The sequence below is a fragment of the Pelodiscus sinensis genome, chromosome 4, assembly GCF_052426305.1.
Source record: "Pelodiscus sinensis isolate ZL-2025 chromosome 4, ASM5242630v1, whole genome shotgun sequence".
Taxonomy (NCBI): Eukaryota; Metazoa; Chordata; order Testudines; family Trionychidae; genus Pelodiscus; species Pelodiscus sinensis.
Window position 1 is genome coordinate 88,872,417 of NC_143055.1, and position 26,498 is coordinate 88,898,914.

At 38.4% G+C, this 26,498-nt stretch overlaps 2 protein-coding genes across 2 annotated transcripts in view; one reads left to right on the forward strand and one right to left on the reverse strand.

The window, feature by feature from the left end:
- The window catches only part of LOC149524546 (uncharacterized), an 87,298-nt gene that overhangs the window by 40,701 nt on the left and 20,099 nt on the right, over positions 1 to 26,498 (forward strand). The gene's annotated exons all lie outside the window — the stretch shown is intronic.
- LOC149524547 (uncharacterized) lies at positions 2,394 to 8,098 on the reverse strand. Its single transcript, XM_089777647.1, has 2 exons — positions 8,070 to 8,098; positions 2,394 to 4,649 (listed from the first exon to the last, which is right to left on the reverse strand). The coding sequence occupies exons 1-2, from the start codon at positions 8,096 to 8,098 to the stop codon at positions 2,813 to 2,815; spliced, it is 1,866 nt and encodes a 621-aa protein (XP_089633773.1). The 3' UTR covers positions 2,394 to 2,812.

Genomic DNA, 26,498 nt, shown 5'->3' on the forward strand with positions numbered 1-26,498 from the left:
GACCGTGACCCTTTAAGGGCTCCGGGGCTGGGAGGGGGGCAGAAGAGTTTCCCTGGTTGTGCCCAGAGTGGCCACCAGAGCAAGCTGGGAAGGGCTAGCCTCCAACTAGTTCGAATTAAGTGGTTACACAGCCCTTAATTCGAACTAGTTAATTTGAACTAGGCATTAGTCCTTGTATAATGAGGTTTACCTAGTTCAAATTAAGCGCTCTGCTAGTTTGAATTAAGTTCGAACTAGCGGTTTGTATGTGTAGCACCTATGAAAGTTAATTCAAACTAACGACTGTTAATTCGAATTAACTTTGTAGTGTAGACATACCCACAGTGAGGAGTGACTGTCTAGGAAGGAGTACAGCAGAAAGAGATTTAGGGGCCGTAGTGGACCACAAGCTAAATATGAGTCTACAGTGTGAGACTGTTGCAAAAAAAGCAAACATAATTCTGGGATGCATTAACAGGAGTGCTGTGAGCAAGACACGAGAAGTCATTCTTCCTCTCTCCTCTGTGCTGATTAGACCTCAGTTAGAGTACTCTGTGCAGTTCTTGGCACTAAATTTCAAGACAGATGTGGAGAAATTAGAGAAGGTCCAGAGAAGAGCAACAAAAATTATTGAAGGTCTAGAAAACATGACATATGAGGGAAGACTGAATGAACTGGGCTTGTTTAGTTTAGAAAAGAGAAGACCAAGAGGGGACATGATAGCAGTTTTCAAGTATCTAAAAGGGGGTTGCAAGGAGGAGGGAGAAAAATTGTTCTCCTTTGCCTCTAATGCTAGGACAAGAAGCAATGGGCTTAAACTGCAGCGAGGAAGGTTTAGGTTGGAAACTAGGAAAACTTCCTAACTGTCAGGGTGTTTAAACACTGGAATAAATTGCCGACGGAGGTTGTGGAATCTCCATCACTGGAGATATTTAAGTGCAGGTTGGAAAGACATCTATCAGCGATGATCTAGACATAGACAGTGCATGGTTCTGCCATGAGAGCAGGGGACTGCACTGGATGACCTCTTGAGGATCCTTCCAGGTCTAGCATTCTATATTTTTATGATTAGAGTCCAGTGTTCTGTTATCCTGCAACCTGGTAGTTGAGATTATCTGGGATACATGATCAAAGAATACTAGAGTTATCGAAATGAGGGATGGAGAAGATCCTCTATTTCAAAATTAATTTTCTCACCCAGTCTGTAGTGAATTGGATCAAATCCAGCATTCATTCATTTTTGATCACCAACCTCCCTGCAAGAAGTGCCAAAGCTAACAGGAATTGTCACAAAGTTTTAAAAGTTCTTTAAGCAGTTATAGTGAATCTAAACTAATTAATTGTGTCTCATGCTTATACCTTATGTTTTAGAGTCATCCTGCTAACATTTACTCAAGATATATAGATATAGTAAATGTAAGCAGGATACTGCTAGAGCACATAAGTAACCATCTTCAGTATGAAGACACTTCCTAAATTATATATATATTGTAATATCCCCTTTTAAAGATAGTATGTATGTAGCTGACTGCATTCAGTGACCTTTTGCATAATCATTTCTTTTTTTTTCCTAACTAAAATGTAATTTTCTATTTTTAGTATGCAGACCACTGTATGACCTTTAGCTACCATCTGGCATTGAATTTCAGTTCTAGCTGTAGAGCACAGGGTATACAGGAAGCAACTTGCTCTTGAATATTATATTCACAAAGAACTAGAGTTTCAGAGAATTATTGGTTCAGTCAACAGAAGGTACTGATGTGTCAAATCCTTGGTGTCTTTTTGTATGTACACTTGTTGAATCGTAAGAAGGCTATTATTCAATCATGGTCATATAAATGCAGCATGACTATAAAGAAATATTTTTCATTTTAGTGTTTTCCTGAAGTATACTGAAATGTATTGTATATGGTATTGATATATATGACTCTCCCAGGAACAATTAGCATTTCAAATATCCCAGTGAAACTTTAAAGAATATATTTGTGCTTCATTTGAAGTTATTTGAATCGGATGGAAAATATCATAAACTAAAATATATACATAATTACCACTGTTAATAATAATAAAAAACGTTATTGTCATTAGCAGTGGTAATTGTTTATATACACTTATTAGTGGTAATAAATATGTGAAATGATTACACAGTACATGGAAAACTGATGTGTAAATGACATTAAGATATTGACCACCTTTGAAATACAGCAAATGTTTTAAAGTTAATAATCAATATAGTGAATACTTCATGATAAGCAGTGAAGACTAAAATCAGCAGTTGAAAGATCAGAGCAAAATATATAGTAAACGCAATTACACAGGTTATCAATTGGCTAGCACACTAAGATTACACATCCACTCTTGTGCAAAATACTATAAGTTCTTTAGTGACCACAATGCAGGACAATGTAGCACTTTAAAGACTAACAAGATGGTTTATTAGATGATGAGCTTTCGTGGGCCAGACCCACTTCCTCAGATCAAATAGTGGAAGAAAGTAGTCACAACCATATATACCAAAGGATACAATTAAAAAAATGAACAAATATGAAAAGGACAAATCACATTGCAGAACAGGAGGGGGATGCGGGGGGGGGGGGGAGGAAGGAAGGTAAGTGTCTGTGAATTGATGATATTAGAGGTAGGGAGAGTGGGATGTTTGTGAGTTAATGGTATTAGAGGTGATAATTGGGGAAACTATCTTGGTAATGGGTGAGATAGTTCAAATGTTTGTTGAGTCCTTTTTGGAAAGTGTCGAATTTTAACATGAATGACAGTTCAGAGGATTCCCTTTCAAGTGCAGATGTAAAAGGTCTTTGTAGCAGAATGCAGGTGGTTAAGTCTTGAGAGAGTGTCCTTTCTGGTTAAAATGGCAAGAAACTGTTTTCTCTTTGTGATCTTGTCTGATATCTGTTTTGTGGGCATTAATCCTTTGGCGAAGTGTCTGAGATGTTTGTCCAATGTACATAGCAGACGGACACTTTCGGCACATGATAGCATAGATTATATTTCTGGATGCGCAGGAATATGTGTTCTTGATCTTATAACTCACTTGGTTAGGTCCAATAATGGTATCAGCAGAATGAATATGTGGACAAAGCTGGCAACGGAGTTTGTTGCAAGGGAAGGTACCAGGGTTGGTATTAGTGTGGTATGTCCTGTGGTGGTTGGTAAGAATCATCTTGAGGTTAGGTGGTTGTCTATAGGAGACTATGGGTCGGTCTCCCAGAGCCTCTTTGAGTATGGTATCCTGTTCCAATATAGGCTGTAGTTTATTGATAATGTGTTGGACAGGTTTAAGTTGGGGGTTGTAGGTGATGACAAGTGGTGTTCTATTGTTGGTTTTCTTGGGTCTGTCTTGAAGTAGATGGTTTCTAGGTATTCGTCTGGCTCTTTCAATTTGCTTTTTTATTTCTCTGGGTGGGTAGTTGAGGTTTATAAATGCTTGGTAGAGATCCTGAAGCTTCTGGTCTCTGTCAGTGGGATTAGAGCAGATGCGGTTGTATCGAAGGGCTTGGCTATAGACGATGGATCGTGTGGTGTGTTCTGGATGGGAGCTGGAAGCATGTAGGAAACTGTATGAGTCGGTGGGTTTTCTGTAGAGAGTGGTGTCTGATTTTCCATTGTTGATTTGTACGGTGGTGTCCAGGAAGTGGATCTCTCGTGTAGAATGGTCCAGGCTGAGGTTGATGGTGGGGTGTAGGTTGTTGAAATCTCTGTGGAATATCTCCAGTGTTTCTTGGCCATGCGTCCAGATCATAAAGATGTCATCGATGTACCATAGGTAGAGGAGGGGTGAAAGGGGACGGGAGTTGAGGAAACGTTGTTCTAGGTCAGCCATAAAGATGTTAGCATACTGTGGGGCCATGCGTGTACCCATGGCTGTGCCGCTGATCTGGAGGTATAAGTTGTTCTCAAACTGGAAATAATTGTGGGTGAGAACAAAGTTACATAGGTCTGCTATCAGGTTGGCAGTAGTGTCCTCTGGGATAGTGTTTCTAATTGCTTGTAATCCGTCTTCATGTGGGATGTTGGTATATAGAGCTTCTACATCCATGGTGGCAAGGATGGTATTATTGGGGAGGTTATCGATGTTTTGTAGTTTCCTTAGGAAGTCAGTAGTGTCTCGGAGATAGCTGGGGATATTGGTTACGAAGGGTTTGAGAAGAGTGTCTACATAGCTGGATAGACCAGTAGTGAGCGTGCCAATACCAGAGATGATGGGATGTCCGGGGTGCCCAGGTTTATGGATCTTGGGAAGTAGATAGAACAATCCTGGTCGGGGGTCAGAAGGTGATTCTGTGTGGATTTGTTCCCGAGTAGCTGTGGGGAGGCTTTTAAGGAGACAGTGTAGTTTCTTTTGGTATTCCAAGGTGGGATCAGAGGGGAGAGGTTTGTAAAATGTGGTGTTCGAGAGTTGTCTGGTTGCCTCCTGGTTATAGTCGGCCTTATTCATAATGACCACAGCACCCCCTTTGTCAGCTGGTTTTATTACAACGTCCAGGTTGTTTTTGAGACTCTGGATGGCATGGTGTTCAGCGCGGCTAAGATTGTGTGTCGCTTGTTGTCGTTTGCGAATAATGTCAGTCTGTGCGTTGTTGCGGAAGCTGTGTATATAGAAATCCAGATTGTAATTCCGACCATCAGGGGGAGTCCATATAGAGTTATTTTTCCTTTGGTGTTGATAGGGGGGATCTGGTAGGCCAGATTGATGTTCAGTTGTGGTTTGGAAATATTCTCGGAGATGGAGGCGGCGAAAAAAAGCCTCAAGGTCACCACAAAATTGTATCCAGTTTGTGGGGGACGTGGGGCAGAAAGAGAGACCCCGGGACAAGACAGACTCTTCTGCTGGAGTGTCTGGGAGATTGGTTGTTAATCTCATCTGAGAAAATACTTTCAGTAATACATTCTTAGCACCATGCTGGGATTAGAACTGTTAAGGAAACAGCATTTCTGTTCTTCAAATAATTTTGCATGCGTGATTTTTTTCCACTTGGAATAACAACTAAAGGTCAGAAATGCAAAGTTTTCTGTGTGACAGAAGTTTCCAAAAAATTCTGGACAGGGAGCCAGCCATCCAGGTGGCTGGTAAATTGACAGGAAACCAACTTTCTGACAAGCCAGTCAAGATTCCTGGTTTCTACTGAAATTTGTCATGAAATAGACAAGTTCCCACTGACCATTGATTTTGAATGTTTTATTAGAAAAATTTCAATGAGTTCTAGCTGAAATAGTAGTTCAGTAGAGATTCAGGGGGAAAGTGCTGGTTACATGACAATGCCATTTCTTGCATTGTTTTTAAGGTGACCAACTATAGGGATGACTGATTTTTTGTTTGCAACACATTATAAGATTATACCATATGGTGAAATGTCCCCTTGCTAACAAAGTTCACATATAAAACCTCAGAGTCCTAATACAGACAGTGTGTGATCATAATTCCCACTCAGTACTCACATGGAGACTCAAGCCTCACAGCAGGAGCAATGGAAATATAATTAAAGATCTACTATAATTCCAGTCTATCTCCTGTTTTTGGTCATTTGTAGTTTTGACATTTTCTGCCTTGTGGTTTAAAAATTTCCAGTTTTAATCTCTTCTTAAAAGTGATGTCTTTGATAGGTTGGTCATGTACATTAAATATTGGGAGGTGAGTGTAATTTGCAAACGATGGAGATTGAAGACTGAGGCTGTTGTAGTAACCAAGAAGAGGATGTAACATAAGTGGAATGTTTCTATGCAATCCTTAATGGTGTTTTTTTCATTGTATATCACCTCCAAATTTTGACCAGGATGTTCATGCCATCATTGATGCCCTAATCTCCAAATGATGAGACAGATGTATGAATCAAAATAGATTCATAATGTCAATGGCCTGTGAGCCACAGAAGACATATCTCAATTAAAAAAAACCCTCTGTATAGATTGTGAAAAATGCTATTTGTTATATACGAAAACAATTATAATACTGCTGACACTGTCTTAATGACCAGTCTTTTAGATGTGGCATTATTGTACAGTATCTGACAAAACAGTATAAAGTACGGTAATTGAAATATATTCAATTAGTTGTTTCAATTTGCTCATCATTGACTACATCAGTGATTACTCGAACACTGAAAGTGTAATGTGGGTATAGGTAGAAACTAAATCAAAAGAACAGTTGACAATTAAGTCATGGCCTGAAAAATCCTGATCAAACTGTTGCAAGAAAAGAACTTGCCAAAAACTGGGCCAGGAAATATTTAAAGGAGGCGTGAGGCAGGATAGTGCATTCGTTTTCCAGATATTTGTGGGCAGCTCCTCCCAGTTGTGAGGGACAGTACGGGATAAAGAATGAACATGCTTATATGAAAGTGTCAGAAGTGAGCACTGGAGGCTGGAATCATGGGTTTATCAAAGGCCAGAGCTTACATTTCAGGAATGAATAAATGAAAGATGATATGTAGTGCAGGGATAAGTAAAATAGCTGATGGATGATGGGATAAAGAAAGGGAGCCAGTGGAATGATTCAAAGAGAGGCTTGACATGACCAAAACAATAGAACAGGAAAATAAAAGAGAGAAGATGGCAAGGTAATAACTTATATTGGAATACAATTTCTGTGGTGAGAGGGACACGATTTTGAGCTTACACAAAGCTCTTCAGGTCTCAGAAACTAACTGTGTGTGTCAGTGCAACATACAAATAAATAAATAAACCTTGTATTGAGCTGTGGCACTGTACATTTGTTTCCCAGACCTGAAAAAGAGGTCTGTGTAAACTCATAAGAAAGTCCCTCTCACTAACAGAAGTTGGTCCAATAAAAGGCATGTCACTCTGTGTCTCTAAGGTTCTGAGACCAACATGGACAACACTGCATACAATACTAGGAAAATGACATTTGCAGCAGTATTCTGAAGGGATATGAGCTGGATGAGGTTGCACTGGTCAAGGCTAGAAACCAAAATGTTGCATTAACAGGATGGATGATGAGAAGAGCCTGGACAAGAGTTTGAACTGTGTGGGTAGTTGGTGAAAGCTCATCTTAGAATAAGGATGTTAAGGACTAGTCGACTAGTTGACTATCCAATAAGTAAATGCTTATCAGATAGTCAATTAGTCAACTAATCGATTCCTCCCCCTCACTGCCTCTATCATATAGAGGCAGGAAAGGGGCAGGGAGGTAGGAAGGAGTATTTCAAAGTGGCAGTACCGCACAGCTGATCCCTAACTCAGCTGTGTGGCATTGCCCCTTTTAAATGCTGCCTCGGCGTTTCAAAGCATCAGTGCCATGCTGAACCCAGAATCAACTAGGAACTCTCCAGCTGACCCCAGACTCCTTGTCACAATTCAAAGTAGCAGTGCAGCATGGAGCCTGGGGTCAGCAAGGGACTGACCCCAGGAGTCCCCTGCTGACCTCGGGCTCCATGAGGGTGCTTCTGCTTTGAAATGTACAAGAGCCTCTGCTGGGGACTCTTGTACATTTCAAAGCTGACCCACATGCAGCCCAGAGTCAGCAGGACTTCCCGCTAGCCCCAGGTTGCACGGTAAGTTCTGCATTTCTCCTTTGAAATCTACAAGAGCCCCAATGTGCTACATTTCAAAGGAGGAATGTGGAATTGCCTATCAACTAGTCAAGTAATTGATGGAAATTTCATCCATTACTCTACTGGTAAATTTACACTGAGTTAACATTATTATCTTAGAGATGTTATGTAGCCTGAATCACAAAATTTAAAAATATTCTGGCTGTTATGACATATAGAAAGATCTAAATCCAAAATCATGCCCATATTATGAAACAGAGTAACCAGAGAGCTGATGGTGTTGCCCACAAGGATTGAGAAAGAAAGTAGGAGAAAAGATTTAGGTGGAAAAAAGATTAAGAATCCTGTTTTAGCAATATGAAGCTTGAGCTGGTGGCTAGATATCCATGAGGCACTGTCACAGAGACAGACCAATATTGTAGTTTGTTCAGAAGAGACAGGTCTGGAGTAGAGAGGTGGATCTGTGGTAGCTCAATTTGTGTTTGTGGATGAGATTACCAGAGATATAGTGCAGAGAGATTCAGGGCTATTGTGCCAAACATTGTTACTAGACAAGCTACTTACCATGTCTGAATGGCAGATCTAATGTGCATTTCGGACTATGGCGTGAGAATTGTAGAGTGCACTTGTGTGTGATGTTGTAGTTGTCCTGTGTGGACCCTGAGGGCACAAACTGAAAGGTACCTAGTTTGTGTTAGCATAGTCCTGTTTCTAACACATCTTACAAGTGAATGTAATAGTCAGGAGGATGAAAGGGGCACTAGAAACAGGTTAAGAGTAATAAATTTATGTGGATGTAGGTTAATATTACATTGATATATGGAAAGCATGATACTGGATGATTTTATAACAAAGAATGACTAGAAATACATTCTACAGTTCAGATGGAGGCACATAAATTTAGCTCCACATCACAGCAGATATGGCAGATGCAATTGCTCCCCATGAGGTGAGAGATTTTAGTCAAGAAATAATACGTGCAGTATAACTTTAACAACAAAGATGTTAAAGACCATTTAATTTCAGAATTATGTGCTCTGCTCGCTGCAGCAAAAATAGACTATTATGGCATGGGAGCACAATAATTTTTGATGAATTAGATGAAAAATCCCACTGGAATAAAATCAATCTCAGCTTGGGGCCTTGCGGTATTGATCTACCTAAAGTATTATATTACTAATTTGTAAGGCTTTGGATCTAAAAGCTCTGTGGTCCTCAACATGATGACTTTGATTCAAGGCTAAAACCAAGGCATCTCTGAACATAAAATTACTTTTCAAGTACTTTTCTTTCTTTCTTTCTTTCTTTCTTTCTTTCTTTCTTTCTTTCTTTCTTTCTTTCTTTCTTTCTTTCTTTCTTTCTTTCTTTCTTTCTTTCTTTCTTTCTTTCTTTCCAAAATCAAATGTAATGGTGAAGTTAGGTGAAAGCAAAAAAATCTAAAAGCACTTTGTTCTTGATTGTTCATTATGTCATAGAACATCCACAAGATCCATTTCAATGTGACAGCTCTGATATTTTCCTCCATTTTCTCAGCTCTGAAAGTAAGAGTGGCCAATTAACCTTTAAAACTATATCTACACAATGTGAATAACAGTTAAAAATGCTTTCTGTAAATTCAAAGTAGAAACATATTGTCTAAACAATATACTAGTGTAAATACATGGAATGGAACGTATAAGTTTTCTGTTAAATGAAGTATCCTCTTCCAACGAGGTTTTCATCTGTGAAGATACCCCTGATATATCACTATTGCATTCTGGCCAGCAGCTCTGTTGAAGTCCATTAGCAATTCCACTTCATATAACACATTTCACTATAATAGCAAAAGTCTTTGCTCCCAAGAGTGAGCACAGTAATACATTTTTATGATGTAATTGTTCACAGCCTAGAGAACACCTGTTAGCCAAATCTGATTTAGTACAGTGCTTCTACCTCTGTGAAACTATAGAATGGTATAATAAAGTAGTTAAGAAACAAAGTAAGAACTTGATTTTACAACAAAAAATAGTAGTGTAGCTCATGATGTTATTTTCTCCATATGAAGCTTTCAATTATTATACAAAGAGATCATGAAAATAATATATTGTTCTATGTCCAATTTATAATATTGCAGCTCAGTTTCATAACTGTCTATGCACCAAGAATGAGAAGTAGTAAAATATCCTTATAATCATAACTACTAGATATAAATACTAATAAAAGTACTTTCAATATATGTTCAGCAACTTTATTATTAATTGTTGTGCCTTTGCCAGAAATATAGAAGAGGTTTAGTGTCAGTCTTAGCTCAATGACACTATGGTTTACAATACATAATCTAAACAACTTTATTTGCCATGATGAAATAGTGTAGGCAAACATATCCCCAATGGTACGCTACTTGCTTCAAATAAAATAAGCCAGGAATGATTTTTGCTACCTTACCATTGCATGAGAAAAGAATGATACCGACAAACATTCCTATAAATTATTTGCATGATTAGTGAATCGTGTTGATTAGATATTCTAATGGATAACTGCATTCACCTGGGAAGTAGGGGTGCAGGAGGTGCTACAGCATCCCCCAGATTTTGCACACTGTGCTAGGGTCCAAAACATAAGCCCACACCTGGGCTCCTGAATGCCAGCTCCAGGGGTCCTGGTTAATGGCCCCAATGCCTCTGGGGGTCCCAGCTACTTGGGCTCCACGGTCAGCCCTGGGGTCTCAGACTCCAGGGATTACACTGCCACCTAGGGTCCCAACAGCTCCACTACAGGTCCCAAGGCCCTGACCATTGACCCCACCCCTCCAGGGCACCTTAGCTACTCCCTTTGGCCCCAGCCAATAGAATAAAGTGAGGGGTATGGATAGAATAAAGTGGGAGGCTCAGTTTAGCTCCACCATCTTAAAAATTGTTCCAGCACCACTGAATAACTGTAATTTTAAATGAACAGTTTTTATTAGAGGTATATAAAAAGCTGGGTACTCTGTTTTGGACCAAATTTAGTATGACTACTTTGGAAATATAGCTTCTTACTTCAAAAGCTAGTATATTATAATATGTGCTAGAGAAATCTTCAGGAGGAGAAAGGATAGAGTCTTGGACTAACATTCTTAGACTTATTTGTGCATATTTTCTCAATAAAATTGTGTGACAATAATATCTTCCACTTGGTATTTCATAAAAATAATATTACAACATGACAGGCAAACCCTGATCATGAAATTAAAGAATTTGATTGAGGACAAATGCGTGTTTGGACAGATAGAATTAAGTTTATATATTTTAAAACTTGAATTAACATTTTTTTCTGAATCCTATTGATCTTTGTGACCTTGTTTGTGCTAAATATGGGACTATCTGCAAGGGAATGCATAATTTTATACTCTGTAGGCTTAAATTAAATGCCAAATAGCTTCAAAAGCCATTTTAATTGCTAAAATGAAAAGACGACACACATCAAAGAATATTTATTTTTTCATGCTGATGCCTACATAGTTTTTTTACGTTCATTTAAAGCGGTTAGCTAGACTTTATCCTTATTATGGCACCCCTTGAATAGACCTGGGCTTTTAAAGACTGCAATAGTATGTTTCCAGAATAAAGAGAAATTTAGAACTGACACTTTAGCTCTTCTACCCACAAAACTTCATGTGTGCTTAATACATTTTAAGATTATAGTAAAGCCAATATGTATATAATACTTTATATATGTAGATCTCAAAGCACATTGTGAAGGAAGTCAGTATCATTAACCACACATTACAGACAGGTAAACAGAGTCACAACACTGACTTGCCCAAGTCCATCAACAGAGCCAGGAACTGAACTCATGTCTTGTGAGTACTAGGCCCATATCCTAGCCATTAGGCAACATTTCCTTCCTTTATAAATCTTATTTGCTAAGATTATCAAAATATTTGCATAGCTTCCTGCACTAGAAAAGATAACCATTAAAGGCAATCCCGTTGAAAACTAATCTATTACCTAATAATAACCACATTAAATATTACCATAACAACCATTATAGTGCCTTTCCATAGGCTTGTACCGATTAGGCCTGAACAGACCACTTTCTTTTTCTTTCCCTCTCTCTCTCAACTTGTCCTATTTTTTTGATGCTATAACTAGACATGTCTCTGAAACAGCCCATTGAATAGATTAATCTCAATGTATCAATGTGGAAAATCTACTAGAGTCAAATAAGAAAGCCAATTTAATACCAATGTACCAGTAACTGCTGTATCTGTAGAGTTAGGTATTACCCACCATAAAAGAAGGGCAGACTGGTGCAAGTTGGCCCTCAGTTCTTAACTCAGCCACTTCTCAGGAAAAATTCCCAAAAGTTTCAAAGGAAGTTTTGACTGAGTAAAGAGTCAGAATTTGCTGTTACAACTTCATTCATAAAAGCACTCTATCTGAAGGCTAGCACAAAGTCTTTCTTTTTAAAAATCTGTATTTTCTTGCAGTCACCAAATATCAGAGCAGCTCAAACTTTTTTTTTCAATATTTTGATGAAATTTCAAAGTGAAACACTTTTAAAATATTAGGCAAAGATTAGTCTTAATTGTCATGATTTCCCCTCATCTACTTTAGAGTAGATTGAAAGTGTTTTCCTTTATAATTTTTGAGAGAATGTTGGGTGAAAAAACACATTTTCCCATGCCTTCACATCCAAGGAAAAATACTAAAAATAAAATGAATTCCTTTACTCCCCCATTGCTTTGACCACCTCCACTATGTATGTGGAATGGGCATGTGGGACCGTATTATAATGGACATGGGAAATAATACAGCCGGTCCCCGGATTGTGAACAGTCAACTTACTACAGTTCACATTTATGACTGAAGCTGTTGTAAATGGCAGACCCCGAGTTATGAATGCAATCGACGCTTACAAACAGCATAGTCACATGTAACTCTATGGGGTCCAATTTATGAACTAAGGGTATGTCTACACTACCCCGCTAGTTCGAACTAGCGGGGTAATGTAGGCATACCGCACTTGCAAATGAAGCCCAGGATTTGAATTTCCCGGGCTTCATTTGCATAAGCGGGGAGCCGCCATTTTTAAAACCCCGCTGGTTCGAACCCCGTGCAGCGCGGCTACACGGGGCACGAACTAGGTAGTTCGAACTAGGTGCGGTATGCCTACATTACCCTCCTAGTTCAAACTAGGAGAGTAGTGTAGACATACCCAAACTGAGTTACGACCAATTGCTTGGTCCGTAACCGGTTCATAAGTCGGGGAGAGATTGTAGTTGTATCATACATGCTTCCTATTACTATACAAGATAAATGGTGATTTTTTTCTTCTTTTTTGTTCTTTTTTCTGATGGTGACATTACCATTTGTCATATCAAGGAGAGTCTTTTGAAGCTATGCTATTAGACATTGTACACTAAAATTATGGCTTAATTCCCTTCTTGGCTGTGGTTGGCAGGCAAGCATTTCTGAAAATGATGAAACAATTCCCATGTTCTTCATAGACATCTGTGGATGCAAAAATAAAATACTTTTAATGAATGCTAGTCAGTATCCAAAACAGCAAGAGGATGAGCTAGTCCATAAATACTGTACCTTACCTAATGGTTTGAATTTGCATATTAAAATGCTTAAGCTAGTAAGGTGAATACAATTCATACATGTCTTGATTTTGAGAGGTGCTGATCTCTAACTTTAAATGGAGCTATGTGTACTTATCACCTTTGAAAAGTATGTGCTTCCAGAACATTAACACCCATCAAATTTTATGTCTCTTTTTATAGTGTCATTCCTTACATAAATGCTGGAATTTTTACTCAGGATATGATTTTATTTCTTAGGAAGTTTGCCTAAAAATGAGAGGAGACAGCTCTGATTCTGCATTATAATCATGTGTTTCATAATATTACTGCAATTATTATTTTTAGTTTGTAAAATGAAAATATTCATATGACAATTCAATGACCTTATAAAATAATTTAGTCATCACATTGTTGCTTATCTTTATGCATTGATGCCAGAGGATGATGTGCAAAATTATCAGAGAATGACAGAAATGGAAAAGACTTCTTAGGTCATATTCTCAAGATTGGCACCTACAAGAGAATTTTGTCCAGTCCAGTTATGTCATAATGGAACTTCCAGCATGTTCTGTCTGAAATTGTCAAAAGTTCTATACACCTAGTGGCTAAAAAACTGTTCCTGATATCAAATCAAAACTTTTATTTCATCATTTAACTTCTAGCTATAGCTCCTTGGACAAACATAGAACAATTATTGCTATGTACAGTTTTATTTATTAGACATGAATTGAGTGCTTGACAATGTACCAAATGTTGTAGATATAGGATGCATTCTCTGAAATACCTAAAGGTACGTCTACAAGCAACATTATTTTGAAATAATGTAGTCCACGTCTACACAGCAGTGTCAGCTGGTGGTCGGGGCAGTGAGTGGTCTGTGAGCCCTATTAAACACCCAAGTCTTCAACTGCAAGGACAGGGTCCCTTCGCAGCGGGCAGCCAGGAAGATGACGGGTGCCCCAAAGTTTTACACCCGAGTCTTTAGCTGCTAGGACAGGGTCCCCTCCCAGCGGGCAGCCGGGAAGGTTGACGGGTGCCCCAAGGGTTTGCCCCGTGGAGGCAGCAGAGCCCCAACGCCCAGCTCTCACTGCGTCTACCCTGACCGGCTATAGTTCTTTTAATTGTGTCTGGTTCTGTTACAGCAACAGAAGGAGTCAGGTTAAAGCTTAAACAGTTACAGGTTTATTAAGAAAACTTATAAAGCATTCAGTTACAGTGTTCTACTTCTTAACTGCTAACAAATACAGATCTTTAAAGTGGTTACAAAGGAAATAAAATAAAATAAAATAATGGTACCAAGTGACAGCTTAATCTTTATAGACCTCTAATTCTATGCATGCACTAAGACAAAAGGACACATACGGGTACAATTTTTACCCCCTTCTGTGTCTCTCAATTCCAGTGTAGTCAGGCCAGGATTGGTCTCTCAATTCCTCGGAAAGACGAATACAAGGCTGGGCATCCCCGTGTGGACCTCGGGAGACAATCACATAACCCAACCATCAGGTAGATGGGAGATTGATGCTCAAAGTGAGTGTGCTGCTGGGTCCATCTTTATACCCGTGGGGTCACGTATTCTCTTTCTTATCTATGATGCCAAATTTTGCTGGTTCATCTTTGTGATGCCAGTTCTTACAAGGGAGTTATGAACGTAATGTACATGTGTAAGAGAGAGAAAACTAAATTGGGAGTACTGGACATTCTTTACTCTGAGGGAGATTCTTCTCCCGGAACGGTTGTGTGATCGTATCAATATTGGTGCTAGCAAAGGGCAGTTTTTGCAGCCTCTTGGTCGGCGACTGGATTGATGGCCCTTTTATCTATGTTTACAGTTGTCCAGGGTCACGATGAGCCAGCATATCTGGGCCTTCTGTTAAGGCATCAAAGACTATACTGATTTTATTGCTTTCTGTGCCCTGTGTGCTCCAGGCACCTCAGAGAGGCAAGCAAGATGGATTTTATGGGAGGGGGGGAACTCTGTCTGGCTACAAGCAGGCAGTTATTTAAAAATAATGTTGAAATACTGTCAAGCTGGAGGACTTCTTGCTCCGACTCCTGTAACCCTCATTGTACGAGGAGTAAGGGAAGTTTGAAGAGGAGCACTCTATTTCTAAATAAGTGCTATGTAGAAGCTCCCAATTTTGAAATAAGCTATGCAATTGAGGTAGCTCAATTTGCGTAGCTTATTTTGACTTAAACCCTGCTGTGTAGCTGCACCCTAAGGGTGTGTCTAGACTACAGGGTTTTGTCAACAAAAGTGGACTTTTGTCGACAAAACTATACCTGCGTCTACACTACCGCTGAATTCTGTCGACAGAATGTCGACAGAACTCAGCAGTTTTGTCGACGCTGGTAAACCTCATTTTACGAGGCATAACGACTTTTGTTGACAGAGTTCTGTTGACAGAAGGTGTTATTGCATCTAGGGTTGTGTCTAGACTACAGGGTTTTGTTGACAAAGCAGCTTGCTTTGTTGACAGAACTGAATATAGTATAGACGCTCTTTGTCGACAGAAGTTTTGTCGACAGTATCTGTCGACAAAACTTCTATTGACAAAAGCCTGTAGTCTAGACTTACCCCAAATGACTTAAAAGCACAAAGACCACTGGCTTTCACTGGAACTCATGCTCCTAATTCACATAAAACCTTCTGAAAAATCACACTTATAGGAATTACTCATTTATAATTTAGATATGCATTTATAATCTCTAGATAAGTTGTAAACTCACTCTGTTCAGCAAAGAATCACACCACATTTATTCCTATAGGTGATACAAGAATGGGGCAGAATTAGCTAGCTATACATTTTTTTATACAATGAAAAGAAACAGCTAGAATTTGGGTATCTGGCAAAGAAAAGTGGACTTCATTGTGATTGAGTTAGCCAATCACCATTACAGATGCTTCTCTGATCCTTTATTTTTAGAATTTGCAAAAAATGACTTGGCAATTTATATGAGGCTGGGTAAAATATCAGGAATTTCTGCTTGTGATCCCAGCAGATATATCACAGAAGCAGTATCTCTTAAAATGTTTTGATGGTTCTGGCCAAATTTATTATTAGTCAGAATCCATGAATGCAGAGGTGGGTTTTTTTCAGAAATGAATAAAAAATATATTAAATATTTGAGAGTGAAATGAAGCTTCTCAATTAAAAGTTTATCTCTGGTGTAAAATTTCTCCTTATTTAACAATATGTATCCCCAAGATGAGGTCTTAAATAGGAATAGACAGAGTGATTAAACAACTAAATCCACCAAAAGGTCTCTGTTTTTAAGAGTTGAAGTTGAACTAAATCATTTAATGTTTGCTATGTGAGCAGAGAACTTATGGCAAAGTGTAAATGGGAAAAATCACTTTATTCAGAATTTCACAGTAAATGGAATTACAGTGAACTGACTGGTTCATTCAGACATTTTCATTTTTACTTCATAATAAATGGTTTCATTACTGCATATCCAAGTTCAACATAAAACATTTCCTCTATCCTCTAAAATCAGCAGCTGTTTTCCTAAATGCCTATGGAATAATAGCTGTTTTTACAAGATCTGCGTCAATATGCACCTGGCCTATCGAACTGAAATTAGAATCAAACTCTAAATAGAGACGGGTATTGAAATTTTTAAGAAGGGAAAATCATCACTTGATATTTACAAACACTAGTTGCGTCTTAAAAATGGAGAACCAATTATCTCCTTTTCTCTGGCTAGAATTTCGCTTTATAGAACAAGCATGTACAGAGCACTTGCTATGAGTATGCAATATGAACATTGCAGTGTTGAGACAGTGATAGAGATAAAGACTGGAGGAGAACAAAAGGAAGAAAGATGGAGATGGATACAGAGGATAACTTACTTGAACATAAAGAATGTAATCTGAATTAATAGAAAGGGATAGAAAACACTAAACTAAGACCTGGTCTGTACTAGGTATCTACTTCAATACTGCTGCATCTTCCAGGAGCATGACAATTCTAACTTGGGGTGTGTCTACACTACCACCCTAGTTCGAACTAGGGTGGTAATGTAGGCAACCGGAGTTGCAAATGAAGCCTGGGATTTGAATTTCCCGGGCTTCATTTGCATAAAGCCGGGCGCTGCCATTTTAAAATGTTATGAGGAGTAACGGTAGTTCTACACGCGGCACGGACTAGGTAGTTCGGACTAGGAAGCCTAGTCTGAACTACTGTTACTCCTCATGACATTTTAAAATGGCGGCGCCTGGCTTTATGCAAATGAAGCCCGGGAAATTCAAATCCCGGGCTTCATTTGCAACTCCGGTTGCCTACATTACCACCCTAGTTTGAACTAGGGTGGTAGTGTAGACATACCCTCGGTTAGGTTGGTATAGCTGTGTCTTTCAAGGGTGTGGATTTTTCCTGACCCCTAGGTGTAAATCAATACCAAATTGGTAGGATAATTCTCTCATTCACTTATCTACTGCCTTTCAGTGAGGTGGAGTATCTACACCTACAGAAGAACCCCTCTCATCAGTAGAGGTAGTGTCTTTTCTGCAGAACTCAGGTGCATTTGTGCCTCTGGAACATTTTAAGTATGACACAAGCCTTAAACTTAAATTCATGCATCATTCCATTGCAGCCATGTTCAGGTATGACAATTGAGTATATCACCCAATGGTCCTGTACATTAATCCTACTTCAGGTCCTGTACATTAATCCTACATATTTATGTAGAGTCTAGGGGTCAATTTTTACTTTAGAGAGATGTAACAGATTCAAGTGAAAGACTGAATAGATTTCGCCACTGGGTATTTATTTTCTCTAAAGCTTACAGAAAATTTAAGAGCAGAAACAACAAAAATGCAGCAGTGACTGAGCACCAAAATCCCACTTTATGTACTCTCTTACATCTCTAGCATCAGAGAGACTTACAGTTGCCAGAGACTTTATAAAAATGTCTTTGTCTATTTGGAAATCTGAAAAACTATTAATTTTTTATAAAATATTTTCAGATATCAGTACTGAAGTTGGAAAAAGAAAAATTGTATGGTAACCACAAAGATGTTTTGTGTCTTTGTAATTTTTTCATCTGATAAAAGTAGATAAATGGTGCCCCTCTATTTTATATTGCAATTTCATCAATACTGGTATATCTTAATGTTTAAATACTTCATGAACATATTCATGGGGCCATCTGTGACAGAATTAGGGAAGAAAACTGAGGTGCAAAAAGAATGAATAATATTTATATTTCAATTTCCATGGAAAAACCTTAATTTTATTCTTTAAAATTCAGAGTTTTATCGGAATCATCTTAATGGAACAAATAAAAAAATTGTTATATCTGATAAATCAAAGGGATAATTCTGAAGCTAACCTATCATTTTTTTCAAACAATAAGATGTTTTGTGAAACCACTAGTTCAAATCCTAGCAGGGACAATTTGCTCCTTCTGACCTCAAGATAGAATATTATTAGACCCAACTGTATAGCCAATTGTTTTACAACACTGCAATTCACTATTATAAATTTTGAGACCAAATAATCACACTTAGCCAAATTTATTGTCTAAAGACAAAGAAATACAATTCAAAAAGGAGACACACATACCATCCATCTGTGAAATTCTCACAGCCTGTTTAACTTACACAGAAGGTGTGCTTCAAATATTTGCCTTTCAGCTAGCTATATTTAGAACATAATTTACAAGTTGCACATCACTAAAATCCAACCCATCAGTTTGCAACTGTTCCTTTTTTTTATATTCTGTACATTTATTGTTTCTGTTTTGGATACTGCATTCCAAACCAATTGTGTGTAGAGGCTCATTTCACCCTATCCAAGGATACACTATTCATATATCTTGCCTTTAATAATATTTTCTAATACCAAAGCTGATTTCAGACTTCCAAAGTATTGTGGGGTACTCAAAATGGATTAACACAAATATGTGAAGAGCATATGAACTCACTTAACATAAGCGATGAGGAGTCCTGTGGCACCTTATAGACTAACAGATTTATTGGAGCATAAGCTTGAATTAGCTAGTATTCCTCCTGCAATGAGGTTTTCCAGCTAATTTGATTTAGGGGCTTTAAATCAGAATCCCGTTTCACTGCTGCGTGTAGATTTGGGCAGTTACTTTGGGCTAGTCAATTTCTAAAATGGCGACCGGCTGGGAACATGCAAATCAAGCGCAGGATATTTAAATCCCGGGCTTGATTTGCAATTTCGGTTGCCCTCATTAGCCTCCCTAAATTGATCTGGGGGCTAGTGTAGATGTACCGTTAGTCTATAAGGTGCCACAGGACTCCTTGTCGTTTTTGCAGATTCAGACTAACATGGCTACCGCTCTGTCACTTAACATAATTTTTGTGTGTGTGTTGGTTAACAGGTAAGTACTTTAAGTTCCATGGAGATACAGACAAATGGTAGCCTGAGCTTTCTCCATACTGGAAAAGAATGATAGAATCATAGAATTGGAAGGAACCTCAAGAGATCATCAAGTCCATCCCCTGCACTCATGGCAGGACCAATCACCATCTAGATCATCTCTGACAAGTGTACATCTAATGTGTTCTTAAAAATCTCCAATGATGGTGATTCCACAATCTTCCTAGGCAATTTATTACACTGCTTTACAGTGACAATTTTTCCTCATGTCCAACCTCAATCTCCCTTGCTGCAATTTAAAATAATTGCTTCTTGTTCTATCATCAGAGATTAAGGAAAATAATTTTCTCCCTCCTCTTTGTAACCTTTGAGATACTTGAAAGCTGTTATAATGTACCCTCTGTCTTTACTTTTAGTCTTCTCTTTCTAAATTATTTACATTTTCCCTCATAGGTCATGTTTTCTAGACATTTAATCATTTGTGTTGCTCTTCTCTGGACTGTCTCCAAATTGTCCACATCTTTTCTGAAATGTGACAGCCAGAACTGGACACAATACTCCAGTTGATGCCTAATCAATGCAGAGTACAGCAGAAGAATTACTCCTTGTATCTTCTTTACAACACTCTTGTTCAGTGGTCTCCAAACTTTTTAACCACAAGATCACTTTTTTCAATATAAGTGCAACATAAGATCTACCTCAAACCCAAATACTCTTGATCCACTTCCTTCCCACCCATTTTTTGAGGCCCTGTCCCTGCTCTGCCTCTTCTTCGAGGCTTCACCCTGCACACTCCATCCTCCTTCCTCCCCCATCCTCACTCATTTTCACCAGGCTGGGGTAGGGGTTTGGTTGCAGGCTTTGGTCTTAGGCCAAGGACTTTGGAGTGTGGGAAGAGCTCCAGGCTTAGCCCAGGGTGGGGGATTGGGGTCCATGAGGGGTTTCAGGGCACAAGCACTGGGAAGGAGTTTGAGTGCAAGAGGACTCACTTCTGGGCAGGAGTTTGAGTGCAGGAGGAGGTTCAGGGCTGGGACAGGGTTTCAGGAAGCAGACTCTGGCTGGGTACCTTTTAACTGAGATGGCTTCCAGATGGTGGAGCAGTGGAGTTAAGGCAGGGAGCAGCAAAAGAAGAAACAACAACCTCCCCTCCCCCATACACGTATGTGTTGGGTTGGGAGATGAGAACGAAGGACAATTTGTATTATGAGAATGACAGAAACACACACAGTGTGTGAGAGTGACAGAGATTTGCACTGCCAAGCTCCTCCATCCCCTTCTCTCTGTGTGGAGATAGGATACAGGAGGGGGGAGAAGAGGGACACCCTGATATCAGTACACCCCCTTTTTTCCCTCCCACACACTGCACAACAAGCAAGAGATTCCTGAGGGAGCACCTCCAAGGCAGAGGGCAGGAGCAGCATGACAGTGGGGGGAGGGGCAACTGAAGTGCCATTGATTGATAGCTTCCTCATCAAACCAGTCAGGGTTCCCTGTCAGAGGCTCCAAGACCTATTGGTGGATCCTGATTTACTGGTTGGTAACCACTGCTCTTTGTTAATACATCCCCAAGTGATGTTTGTTTTTTTGCAACAGTGTCACATCCTTGATTCACATTTAGCTTTTAATCCACTATGAACCTCAGAGATCTTTCTGCAATACTCCTTTTTAAGTACTCATTTCCCTTTTCATAGGTGTGCAACTAATTATTCTTTCCTAAATGGAATCTGTTCATTTGTCCCTATTGAATTTCATCCTATTTTTTTCAGATGATTCTCCATTTTGTCCAGATCATTTTTTATTATATTTCTCTCTTCCAAGACACTTGCAACCCCTCCCATCTTGGAATCATTCACAATTTTGTAAGTGTGCTCTCTAAATCATTACTTAAGTAATTGATGACGATGACAATGATATGATATTGAACAGAACCGGTCCCAGAATGATCTCTGTTTAACTCCCTCATTATGCCCTTCTTGTATGACTGTAAACCATTGATAATACTCTCTGGGAATGGTTATCCAGTCAGTTATGTAACCACCTCGTAGTAGCTCACTGTAGGTTGTATTTCCCTAGTTTGTTGATGAGGCCAAGCAATGTTTTACTAAAAGATTAGATATCCCACATCTACCACTACCCCCTTGATCCACAAGGCTTATTATCCTATCAAAGAAATATATGTGAGGATTTTTTTTTGTTTGTATCCATCAAGATTACAAATGTGTGAGGTACTTTTGAGACAAAATCTCAGCCCCAACAAGCTTACAATATAAGACAAAAATAAAGCAGATGGGAGATAAAGATACAACATACAAGCAAAGTGGGTCATGGTGATGACACTGACATGTCTGTAATACTATGGTAGTGAGCAGGGAAGAGAGAAGTAGCACAAGATAAAGAGTTAAAAGGAACAGGATAACATAAAAAAGGTGACTGTAGATGTCTGGCTGGCAGCATTGTTGAAATGATCACTTAAATGATACTTGGATTTTGGGTATCTACAGTGAATTTTTCTTCTTGCAATTATAAATAAATAAACGAGATGAGGGGTAGATGGTCAAAGGGAAGAAACAAGTAGGAGTGACAATGGAGGTGGGTATGGATGTCAGAGTAAATCTGGCAGTACAGATAGTCTGAATGAGAGGGCAGGAGAAGGTCAGAGCAAACCACATAGAACAGTATTAGAACAAATGTACATGACTGTAGTCTATGATCTGCAATGATAACATTTTATTTTCTTTGGAAATCAATCACAAAACTTTCTTGGTCTCTTCTAATTATTATCATGGTTCAATCATGAGAACAAATAATAAAGAGGGAAGTTGAAACCTCTCCTTGTTGTAACAAGAAGGATGCTGACCATTAGCATTCAAGATGGATTTTTGATCTCTCATTGAGATTCTGAATACATTCCGTCTGCTTTTCATTTAACCAACAACAACCTTTTTAAGAACTTATGCTCATTAAAGCCTGTTAGACCTTTTCTATATCTAAGGACAATATTCTATCCTCACTCACTAGAGTTTCTTCGTTAGAAAGAACTCTTAATTTAGTTCTGGCCAATGCCCTCAAGAATCAGGAGTTAAAATGGTGGGAAGACATTAGCAGGACAAGCATCCTAATCTCTGCTTTATCAAACAACACAGCCTACAAAAAGAGAGAATTTTAGCAGCAGCCAGAAAAGGCAGGAGGAAAAAAGGAAAATATATATCTGAAGGAAACTGAATGCTAATTTGTCCAGATCCCAATCCAGCCTCACAACTCCTCAGTAGTAATCTGCTGGAAAAGAGAGAAATTTCAGGAGAAACCCTGAACCTATAACTGTGTATCCTGCACAATGCTAAATTGTAGCTTTAAATCATAGTCCTCTGTGGGGAATCATGGGATGTTACAGTCCCGTAGGAGGACGTTAGCTCTCTATAGACTATTCTGACCCTCTGCTGCTCTATGATTCTATCCCTGTTCATCATAGCTTGCTTCTGGGAAGGATCAGAAATAAGCAGGATGCCCTTTGGTATCAGTGTAAGCAGGGTTGTTTCTTGCTTAATCCTCAGCTGGTTGTTCATGCATTCTAACTACATAACAAAACAAAAAGTTATTTTTGCATTCAAAATCAGCTAATTCCTATAAATCATGGAGAAAACTGGATCAGAATCTTTTGAAAAGTTGCAGTGGGGGAGGTCTAAGTTGGACATCAGGAAAAATTATTTCATTAGGAAGGTGGTAAAGCGCTGGAATGAGTTAAGAAGGGAGATGGTAGAATCTGCATATTTAGAGGTTTTTAAGGCCAGGCTTGATAAAGCTGTGGCTGGAATGAGTAAGTTGGTTGGTTCTGCTCTGAGCAGGGGTTTGGACTAGATGACCACTTGAGGTCTCTTCCAATCCTAATCTTCTATGATTCTGTAAAAAAACATTTAAAGGAGTTGCACGCTGAAGATGATTCTAAATTCTACTTGGGTATGTCTACATAGCAAAGTTATTTCAAAATAACTTTCCTAGCATCTACACAGCCAAACTGCTATTTCAAAATAAATTTGAAATAGTGGAGCACTTATTTCGAATTTGGTAACCTCATTCTACGAGGAATAACGCCAAATTTGAAATAGCTATTTCAAAATAAGTGATGTGTAGACTTGAAAGTAGGAATAAAAGATCCTCTGGAAAAGGGTTTATTTTCCAGAGAATCACGTCTAGACTGCCACTTTTCTCCGGCTTATCCCCAAGCAGGAAAAAAGCAGCAGCCATATTAATGCAAATACCGCGGGGGATATTTAAATCCCCCGCGGATTTTGCTATTCCAAAGTGTCTCATTAGCATCCCTTTTCCGGAAAGGGATGCCAATGTAGACACAGCCAAGATGTTCTAGAGGGACATATTTGTGTTGCTGCTGCCTGTCTCCCATTCCCAAAAAACTCCCTCTTCCCCTGAGACACTTATGAAGCTCTATGCCAGCAACTATACATACTGTTATACGGGTAATTTATTTTATAGAAATGGTGAAATAGTGTTATATCTTTGGGGAATAATTTACTATAAATTATGTATTTTAGTGCTTCAATGTATCTCAACTGAAATATTATAGGAAAGAAAATGTGTTAAAAGTACAAACATTTAGAAAACTGGTATGTCTCTCATTAAACAATGAATCATAATTAATAGCTAACTTGCTCAAATTATTCATTCATAGTAAAGTGTCCTATAGAATTTCACATTATTCCATGAATAAATTTTTCCCTAAAAATTATTTCCATTATTTGACCAACTCTTTAGATTGTGAGATAATGTTTTACAAATAACCTATTTAACATTTTCTGTCAATCACTGAACAATTTATTCTTTTATGTGGATTTTATAGATATTATTCAACCAGATGTTTTCAGAAACTATTGCAATGTCTTTGTTATTTGTAAGTAAGGAGATTTCTGCAAATAAAGATAAACTTCCAACTATGAAATCTTAACTTCCTTGAAACAAGTATTCCGTACCTTCTTTTACATATTCCTGTGCATAATTAACTGCATATATTTGCACCTCACTATTGATTAAACAAGTAGAATTCTACAACAGCATTGAACTTGATGACCCTTTCAATTTTTATTGGAAATCTACTATTGTTATTCTTCCTATGGTTGTTCAGAAAACTTCAGTTATTTTAATTTGTGTGTTGAAGATAGCTGATATTTACACTGCTTGCCCAAGTCTGTTAAGCCACGCATTTTGAACATATTAACTACATAAATACATAAAGAATAAATGTGGATCAGTGGTGTCTAAGGACTGGCATAAGAACTAAATTTATTTAAATACAATCATACAAGATCAAGAGAGCTAGAACAAGGAATGAACAGAAAGTCTAATCCAAGGAGTTGACATAAAATATATCATTTATTTTTCAGATGATACTCATTCAGATGGCATAAAGGGGACTAAACAGCTGCATGGAATGATAAGAAGGTGCACTGGTTTAAGTACAAGCAAATCGTGTTAGTTATTTAAGGATCCAACCTACCCAGTCCCCCCATTATGTGTCCTAGGAGCAGATTTGAGGAACTCATGAGAGCATATAGTTACAGAACTGCAATTATTCTTCCATCCTTCATGAAGTAAAGGGAAAGATTAATGGAAGCTTTTCTTGCCCTATGGATCTGACAGCACTTAAGAGCAGATGAAGAGGCTGGTATTTGAAATTGCATGACTTGACTCTGCTTGAGACCCAGTGTAGCACAGTGGAATAGAAAATAAAGAAGTGTTACTGATCAAAAAGCTGGTTTGATAGTCCAAGGCAACCAACTGCAGACTCCATATGACTGATACTGCCAAGAAACTGCAATGACGGGGAAAAGGAATCATCAGGTTGGCATCAGACTCCAGTAGCAGAGGGAGACACAGCCTTTCTGTTGCTTTCTTCTGTATAAGAGAAAGATATCCATTTTATCTCCCACCAGAGGGGTCCAGCCATTCAGAGGCACCAACTTCACAGGTTTTTCCCTCCAAGCAGCTGTTCCTGAAACAGTCTGATTATTGAAACCATTGAGCAGGGATAGAAGCCAATCCCTATGAACAAGTGTTGGTCCCTGAGGTGGGAGAAGCAAGTGAATCAAGGGTGTTCCAGGAAGAGGCTACATGAACTACATGAGGCTACATAATTTTCAGTGATGATTGTGCCCTATGATCAGCATCCTGATTGCAAGATTAAACTTTTTTATGATCAGACTTCGAAGAAATACTTTTATTTACATGATTTATAAGAGAAAACTAACAAAGCCAGCTTTAAAAACTACCTTTGCAATATTTTTTATTAAGATGCTTGTTTAAAATTTTCTGAGCTTGTAAAGGTATAATTATCGTATCCTAATAATTATAACAGACAACATTTCTCTTTCTATTTGATCTAAACTGTAAATTTCTGATCTTGTTGTCAAAGACAGAGCTGTTTTCATGGGAATATTTTGAACTTTGATGAAAATTTTATGACACTTCCAACAAAACATGCTGCTCATTAAAGTTTTATACTGAGAGCTCTATCTGCATTGTTTTTGTATTATAAATACCACATAATTGTCATCAATAAGCTGTTGATGAAATGCCTATTCCCAGAAACTTCTGTCTGCAGACATGAAGGAAGGTTGATGTCTCAGATGATTACTTATTTTTACTGTCCCAGTGTGCTGAAATTTGGCTCTTATATTTCTGTCAGGGTGATGGTCCCATAAAGTGAAAGAATAATGAAGGTGCTGGTGATTTATTTATAATATTTTGCAAGGCATTTTCAGAGACAACAAATTCTGTATTTTTCAAATGTCTTTTCTACTCTCTTTCTTTGTCCTAAGACATACAAGGGAGATCACAGTCCCCTTAGTTTTCATCATACACTTTTTATGAGTCAAACCTCAGCACATCTGTTTATAGATGATAATGGACAACATTGGTTCCTTTCCTATATGATTATAAACTGCTAAGTTGTTTTCCATTGGATAAGTAGTTTAAACAACTGGCCATCTGCTTGGCAGAAAAATTTAGTCAACCCTTCAATTTTTTGTGTAAATTCCTCGGACTTGCCAAAGTCCCATAAGATGTAAGTCCTAGGGACTCCCA

Bases quoted from the DNA above. Each gene is read 5' to 3' on its own strand.
- LOC149524547 (XM_089777647.1), bottom strand. From the start codon at position 8,098: ATGCACATTAGATCTGCCATTCAGACATG. The intron at 4,650-8,069 runs GTAAGTAGCTTG...TCAACACCAAAG, and splicing joins AGATCTGCCATTCAGACATG to GAAAAATAACTCTATATGGA.